An 8,007-nucleotide genomic window follows, 5' to 3' on the forward strand; every position below is an offset into this window, starting at 1 on the left:
CCTTGATAAGAACAGACTTTGTCTCTTAAGCTAAAAATATACAATTCCTTGCACCAAGGCTCCCAGGAGTTGAGTACATTACTTTTTAAATGTTATTAACTATGTTGCTGAGTCATTAACATGTTCCTCAAAAGCCCAAACATAGTGAACTCCTATTCTCACCGTTGACCGATGGACACTGCACTTCTCCCTTATGGCTCCCACTGCGAGTAAGTGGCTCTAGAGAGCACATTGCTTCAAATATTTCAGCCTTTAAAAATTGTCATTGAAGCCAAGCTTGGCGACTCATACCTATTTCCCAGCACTTGGGAGGCCAAGGTAGAATTGCTGTGAGTTCGAGACCAGCCTAACGAACACATTACTTTGCTTCATCAGTGCCCTGAGACAACGGCCTGCGCTGTTAGCATTCAAGGAGGAAGGCATGGATGCCGGCAGAGGAGGGTAGGGGTATCGACACGTCGGGGATGGCCTTCCTCTCGCTGCTGCGGCTGCTGGTGGAGAAAGCACGGAAGCTTAGAAATTAGCTGAGGCGAGGCATAGGGACCCAGAGAAAGGGCCCAGGAGTCTGAGGAAAGACACAAGGCAGACACTCCTTGCGCGCCTTTAGCGGGAGCGCCCCAGCGAATGGCATCTAGGGGGCGCCACGCAGGCTGGGCACCAGCGCACCATGAGGCGCCCGATGGAGGGCGCCATTGTGGAGGAACCTAGCGGCGCAATGGAGCCCTGGTGCGGGGCAGAGGTCCGTGGGCAGGGCCCTCAGGGTCCCCGTGTGCCTGGGGCTTCCCGCTCCCGCTCCCGCGCCCTTCTCCTGCTGTTGCTGCTGCTGCTGCTGCTCCTGCCTCGGCGGCCGGCAGGTGAGCGCATCCGCCCCCGACGCCCTCCCCGGCACGCCCACCCGCGGCCACCTCTGACTCGCTGGAGACCTTCCACAGGCTACTTGGCCGCAGGAGCATCCCCGGGGACGCTGTCCACCACCGTCCCGACCGGACCCGGGGTCTCCTGTGGCTCCAGAGGCATCTGTCCCTCAGGCAGGCTTCGCCTTCCTCGGCAAGCCCAGACTAACCAGACCACGACGGCTCCACCGAACTCACAGACCATGGCTCCACTGAAAACGGTGGGGACTCTCGGCATGATGGACACTACTGGGTCCGTTCTTAAGACGGTTCATTCCAGCAACCTCCCCTGTGAGTACTGGGCAGGGGAGGTCAGGGAATTCTGACGGATTTTTTGATCTCTAGGGTCAAAGGGTCGAGGTATCAAGGACCCAAAGGAAGAGTAGATAGAAGGAAAAGCAGAAGGGAACGTCCCTGTACAAGTGTTTATTGAGCATGTGGGGTGGGCCAGGCCTTGGGCCTGCCTTCAGGGTCCTTTGCTTATGGGCCTTCCATCCTGGTGATGGGGGCAGGCTGAGGAAAGTCAAAGCTCGTGCTGGAAATGCTGAGTTTGGGGGTGCTGTCGGGGTACTCAGAGCTGGCTGCTGGCCAGATGCCTCTCTGGCCACTGCAGGTCCTCCTTTGATCTAGCTTGCCCCTGTCTCAGGTTTCCATCCGGGAACCCACAGTGTAACTCCAAGAGGCCTGTGTGAGACTTCTTGTGGGGTCTGCAGAGCACACCTGGTGTTTTAATTTTCTTGCTGTTTGGTGTGATAGAGCCACTTGGGGGTGGGGACTTTATTTTCCTTAAGTTTCCAGGTCACAGTCCATCACTGAGGAAAGCCAGGGTGAGAACCTGGAGCAGAAACTATGGAGGAGGGCTGCTTGCTGTCACACTCACTCACGGGACCGTGCTTAGCTTGATTTCTCATATAGCCCAGGCCCACCTGCCTAGGGATAGTGCCACTCCACAGAGGGCTGTGCCATCCAGCATAATTAATAATCAAGACAACCCTCACCCCGCCCCCAACGAATTACCCATAGGCCAATCTCATTTAGACAATTTATCAGTGTAGGCTTTTCTTTCCCATGTGTCAAGCTGGCAATTAAACTTAACCAGTATACTTTCACATAAACAATTGTCTGTGGTTGAGACCCACATAAGAGATAGTTATTATCCTAGCATTCAAGGCAGCCGCTTTAACTGCCTCAGAAAGTATAGCAGGGTGCATCAAGGTACTGTGTGTGGCACATGCTGATAGTCCCTTGGCTGAGTATCTTTTTAAATGCTGTGGTGGGCTGGGGGAGATAATCACTCAGTGGGTAAGAGAGCTCTTACCATGCAAACAGGAGGGCCTGAGTTTAAGGCCTATGAGTGGGTGTGGTCCCATGCTCCAGTAACTCAGCATTTTGGGAACAGGCATAGGGGAATGGGGAGCAGAGACATTAGATTGCAGGGACCCCAGCACCCTGCTGAGAAAGCTGCCTGTCTAGCTTCTGGTTCAGTGAGAGATGCTTTATCAAGAGACTAACAGAACAACGAGGACACTGGAAATCCTCCTCTGGCCTCCACTTGCACACAGGAGTGTGTGTAAACCCATCCACACATGAATAGCACCAGGCTCTAATCCCATCCAGCACTACAAATGAACAGATAAATACATAAAAATTACATAAACATGCCAGCCATGGCCCATTTACTTGGTTTCACAATCCACTGATTTGTTTAGAACATACTTAAGTGGAAATAACTGGGCAGCTAGATATGGTTATCTTCAATTTCTTTTATTTTTATGCATATAGTACTTTGCATGCATGTATCTGTACTACCTATGTGACTGGTACCTCTACAAGCCAGAAGAGGATACCATATTCCCTCAAATGGAGCTATGTATGGTTGTGAGCCACCAGGTGCATGCTGGGAACCCAACTCCTCTGCTTCTGCTTGGGAGAGCACCTAGTGCTCTGCTCTGCTCCTCTCCTCTCCTCTCCTCTCCTCTCCTCTCCTCTCCTCTCCTCTCCTCTCCTCTCCTCTCCTCTCTTTTCCTCTCCTCTCTTCCTTCTCTTCTCTTCTCTTCTCTTCTCTTCTCTTCTCTTCTCTTCTCTCCTCTCTCTTTTTTCTCTTTTCTTTTCTCTCTCTTTTCTTTTCTTTTCTTTTCTTTTCTTTCTTTCTTTCTTTCTTTCTTTCTTTCTTTCTTTCTTTCTTTCTTTCTTCCTTCCTTCCTTCCTTCCTTCCTTCCTTCCTTCCTTTCTTTCTTTCTTTCTTTCTTTCTTTCTTTCTTTCTTTCTTTCTTTTGAAACAGGGTTTCTCTGCTTAGCCCTGGCTGTCCTGGAACTCACTCTGTAGACCAAGCTGGCTTTAAACTCAAGAGATCCACCTACCTCTGTCTCCCAAGTGCTGGGATGAAAGGTGGTCTCTGATCCCCTTACCCAGTGCAGCCAGACTGAACCATCTCTCTAGCCCCCTTCTTGAGTCTTCACAACTTTTTCCGTAGCACCCTTAGCAGTTGGCACTCCCCTCTGCAGGCGAGTACATCATGACCTAGAATCCGCACCAGCATTTGATATCACAAACACTAAGCTTTTGACAGGTAGGTGTGTGATATAGTTTAAGGCTGGATATCCCAAGGCCAGGCAAGCTTCCATGACTTTTGCTACGTTTCCTCTATGGGGTGTGCCTGCTCCCTCATACAGCCTGTTTTATTGTTGGGTTATCTATCTTTATCTCCATGAATCACAAGAGGGGATTCCCAGAGAAGGGGCAGGGATCCACACAGGGTCAAGTCGGGGGAGCAGTCTGCAACCAGATAGAAATACAGGTGCATTTGTGAAGGGTCTGGCTGAAGTTTGTTATTAGAGTGCTCTGGGGCCCAAGCTGTAGGAACAAGGGAATAGGCTCAGGAACACTGCTCAGGCTTTTCTGAAGCTGAGGCTGTCCAGAGGTGGATGCTGTCATTCCATAGCAACACATAGAAAAGGTTGGGTAGCTACAGGTGAGTGGCTGGAGAGACTGGAGAGGCTAGAGAGGCTGCGGGAAGGGAGAATGCGGACAGAGCCTCAGGATGTGGATAGATGAGCTCATTCCTCATCAGACTCTCTTCTTCCTCTTTAGTCTGTGGCTCCTCCCACGAGCCAGACCCTACTCTCAGGGACCCAGAAGCCATGACTCGGCGGTGGCCCTGGATGGTCAGCGTGCAGGCTAATGGCTCACACATCTGTGCTGGCATCCTTATCGCTTCCCAGTGGGTGCTGACCGTGGCCCATTGCTTGAGCCAGTGAGTTGGGGCCCAGGTGGGTGGGTGGAAAGACATTTGGAATGGCGGAGTCACGGTCACTCTACCAGGTGACCCATCAAGTAGCAACTATGTCCTGTGTGGAGCGCACAGAGCCAGCCTCACCCACACCCTGAGCGAGGGAGGGTTGAATCTCACAGGTTCCTTCCTTGGGTTCAGTTTTGGCATGTACCCACCCTTTGCCCTTTCGCCTCCCCCTTCAGTCCTGTGAAGTCACTCTGTAGGTGAGGCTCAGAGGCTCTGAAGGCCCTAGGTCTTTCATTCCAATTAACCCTCTCTTCTCTTCTGAGAGAGGCCCCCGACTCAGAACCTCTCAGGTGAGTTAGAGACAAGAAGATAGGCATGCATTGTGTAGAGAAAAAGAGGTGGGTGTGCCAATGTTCTGGGGCCTGGGAGTGCCTGAGAGCAGCATCTGTATTTCCCATGAGGACTGACCAGTGAAAGCATGTTCCTATGGAAGGTGGCTTGAGATTCAGGCCATGGCCATTACATAGGGACTCCGTTACCGACCGAGGTGAAACGGAGGAGAAAAGCTCAGATTCTGACTTGAGGAAACAGAGACCATATCCCAAGACCACTTCCTATACGTACATCCCTGAGCGGGCCATGGCATTTCTCTGAATCTCCATTTTTCTCCTCCACACAATGAAGAGTACCGCACCGTGTGTGCAGGACTCTATCATAAGGAATGGGGGGCTTGAAGCAGAAGGTGGCCTGCCTGGATTTGCTTAAAGGGCCACAGTGGTATGGAAGGCAGGATTGGGGGCTGCTGAGGCAGGAGCCTGGAGCTGATGGAATACACCCCCACCCCATTCCCATAGGAACCATGTTAACTACATAGTGAGGGCGGGGAGCCCGTGGATTAATCAGACGGCAGGAACCAGCTCAGATGTGCCGGTCCATCGAGTCATCATAAACCATGGCTACCAACCCAGACGGTACTGGTCATGGGTTGGCCGGGCCCATGACATCGGCCTTCTCAAGCTCAAGTGGGGGCTCAAGTACAGTAAATACGTGTGGCCCATCTGCCTGCCTGGCCTGGATTACGTGGTGGAGGACAGTTCTCTCTGCACTGTGACAGGCTGGGGATATCCCAGGGCTAACGGTGAGTCAGAGTCCCCAACCCCCATCCTAGGGTGCATGGGTGGGAGAGAGGACTTGGGTGTGGCTGGGGTGCCCCATGGACGAACATTTCTGGGGTGCCTTTTTTTAAGGAGCTGACCTATCCAAGAACTTTCTTTTTGGCGTCTCATCTCTCAAGTCTCCTGCCTCTTGGGGTGTCTTGTCAGTGAACATAAAACAGTCAGGCCTCTCAGAGTCACGACTGCTGACGTAAACAGAACTTTCTTTTTTCTTTAAAGATTTTTTAAAATTTTATTATTATATCTAAGTACACTGTATTTCAGACACACCCCAAAGAGGGCATCAGTTGTGAGCCACAGTGTGGTTGCTGGGATTTGAACTCAGGACCTTTGGAAGAGTAGTCAGTGAGTGGACCTTGTGAGACTCTCAGCTTTTCAGACACAAAAAACATCTTTTCTGGGAAGCATCTAGCAATCCCGAGAACCAGTCTCTTGTACTCTCTACCTACCGATACCCTATGGTTGTGTGCGGGTGACAAGCTCTCATTCTGAGACCTCCCTACTCTCAAGAAAGTTCTGTTTAGGGCTGGAGAAATGGCTCAGGGGTTAAGAGCTGAGAGTCTCACAAGGTCCACTCACATCCTCCTTCCCTCCAATGCCCTGCCCCGCATCCCTTGTCATTCCATTGTAGGAGCCAGGCTCTCATACCCGGCCACAGGATTGTTTTTCTGATGGGTTCTGGGACTATCCACTCCCTTTATGGAGTCAATGCACAAGAGACATGCCCTTCTCTGTATCCTTAGGGATCCGATTCCCCCCCTCCCCCCAAACAGCCATGCTGTGGCCTATCTGGGAATAATCGGAAGTTTCCTGACTCCCAGGAGTTCAGGCACCTTTTGGGTGGGATGGAAGATAGTGGTGATGTGGGGGTGAGATAGGGGATCCGGGTAGGGTTGTGGGGTCAGTCTGGGGAAGCTTAGTGAGAAAGAGGCCCCAGGGTTTTGGCCCTGAGAATCCTGGCAGGCGATTGGAAGAGGACTAGCAGAGCCAAGAGGCCAGTAGGTGTGGACTATGTTCCAGCACCTACTTGGGACCTGCTGGCCAGAGGGAAAATAGTCCAGATATATGGCCGCTATGCAAAGGAGACAGAGCCGGTGTCTGTGGGTCACAGTTAGTGGCTAATCCTGACTGGGGACCTGTCCCACAGGCATCTGGCCCCAGTTCCAGTCCCTCCAGGAGAAGGAAGTCTCTATCCTGAACAGCAAGAAATGTGATCATTTCTACCACAAGTTCTCCAGAATCTCCTCTCTGGTTCGGATCATCAACCCTCAGATGATCTGTGCCTCGGACAACAACAGGGAGGAGTTCTGCTATGTAAGGACCGCTGTCCCTTGCTCACTTAGCTCAAGCAGTGGCCGGATCCAGGAGGCAGAGCTGAGGGCTATAGAGAGGGGAGGGAGGAAGGATGAGAAGCATAAGCAGGGGTGGGGGTGGGAGAGGATGGAGGGGAGGGGAGGGCGGGATGTAGGGACCAGAAAGGGGGTGGGCTGGTTAGGATGGGGATGAGCCTGGGAGGGAGTTGGGTGTGGAGCTACGATTGATGATGGGGAGGAACTGTCATCTTTGTTCATACTGGGAGGGTGGGGTATGGAAAGAACCTGGTTGGGAGCATCCTGGGTGGGGTCCCTGTGTCGGGTCACGCCCCCCTCAGACGTGGCTTCACCTCCTTGATCTTTTTAACTTCTTCCCTCCTTACAGGAGATAACTGGCGAGCCCCTGGTCTGCTCTTCAGATGGCACATGGTACCTGGTGGGAATGATGAGCTGGGGCCCAGGCTGCAAGAAGAGCGAGGCCCCACCCATCTTTCTGCAGGTCTCCTACTACAGGCCCTGGATCTGGGACCGGCTCAGTGGGGAGCCCCTGGCCCTTCCAGCCCCATCCAGGACCTTGCTCCTGGCTTTCCTTCTGCTCCTCATCCTTCTGGGCACACTGTGACACTGCCATGTCTCTCCTTCCTTCCCCTCCTCCTAAGTGCTGCTGTGGGGGTGGCGCTCAGCCTGCCGGAGGCGGGGAGGAGCTAGCAGAGATTAAACACTTCTTTTCCCCATGTCTCCTCCTTTCTGAGCCTGCTCCAGTGGGAAGCAGGAAAACACAATGGGATGGGCACTTATACTGAAGAGGGTGGGGGCCTCTACAGGTTTGGGGTGGCTCCTGCAGAAAGCAGGGTGTCAGGCTGACACTGGGGCTGTGGGTCCTCCCTCCCAGACCCCTAGATGGAGAGTGACATGTCCCTTCTGTGAGACTTGAGTGGGAATTGGACTCTCCCTGGTCTTGACTGCCTTATGGCCAATACCTAGAACTCTCCATAGTATTATTACCAAAGCTCCATAGAGTCCTATGTCCTGCCTCCAGGCCGGAGGTTCGGGTACACAAAGGACACAGTGGAACAGATAGACTCCTCACAGGCTGCACCAGCTGCTGCTCTGCGTGCCCTCGAGTGGCTTCCGCCGCCTCTGGGTTTCCACTGCCTTGCCACACAGAGCGGTTCTTGCGTGCCCTCGAGTGGCTTCCGCCGCCCCTGGGTTTCCACTGCCTTGCCACACAGAGCGGTTCTTGCCTGCCCTCGAGTGGCTTCCGCCGCCTCTGGGTTTCCACTGCCTTGCCACACAGAGCGGTTCTTGCCTGCCCTCGAGTGGCTTCAGCCGCCCCTGGGTTTCCACTGCCTTGCCACACAGAGCGGTTCTTGCGTGCCCTCGAGTG

At 53.1% G+C, this 8,007-nt stretch overlaps 1 protein-coding gene across 2 annotated transcripts; it reads left to right on the forward strand.

Moving 5' to 3' along the window:
• The first annotated feature begins 688 nt into the window (after nt 1-688).
• Prss50 (protease, serine 50) lies at nt 689-7,354 on the forward strand. 2 transcript variants are annotated; one of them, NM_001379367.1, is made up of 6 exons: nt 689-854; nt 933-1,184; nt 3,985-4,147; nt 4,987-5,270; nt 6,455-6,621; nt 7,006-7,354. In NM_001379367.1, exons 1-6 carry the CDS (start codon nt 716-718, stop codon nt 7,240-7,242), a joined length of 1,242 nt encoding a protein of 413 aa, NP_001366296.1. In that variant the 5' UTR covers nt 689-715; the 3' UTR covers nt 7,243-7,354. The 2 variants fall into 2 exon arrangements, with proteins under 2 accessions (NP_001366296.1, NP_666339.2); NM_146227.4 differs by having other exon boundaries at nt 692-1,184; nt 7,006-7,353.
• Nucleotides 7,355-8,007: the final 653 nt, after the last annotated feature.

This window comes from Mus musculus, chromosome 9 (genome assembly GCF_000001635.26).
Source record: "Mus musculus strain C57BL/6J chromosome 9, GRCm38.p6 C57BL/6J".
Classification (NCBI taxonomy): domain Eukaryota; kingdom Metazoa; phylum Chordata; class Mammalia; order Rodentia; family Muridae; genus Mus; species Mus musculus.

Bases quoted from the DNA above. Each gene is read 5' to 3' on its own strand.
- Prss50 (NM_146227.4), top strand. From the start codon at position 716: ATGGAGCCCTGGTGCGGGGCAGAGGTCCGTGGGCAGGGCCCTCAGGGT. The intron at 1,185-3,984 runs GTGAGTACTGGG...CTTCCTCTTTAG, and splicing joins TCATTCCAGCAACCTCCCCT to TCTGTGGCTCCTCCCACGAG. The intron at 6,622-7,005 runs GTAAGGACCGCT...CCCTCCTTACAG, and splicing joins ACAGGGAGGAGTTCTGCTAT to GAGATAACTGGCGAGCCCCT.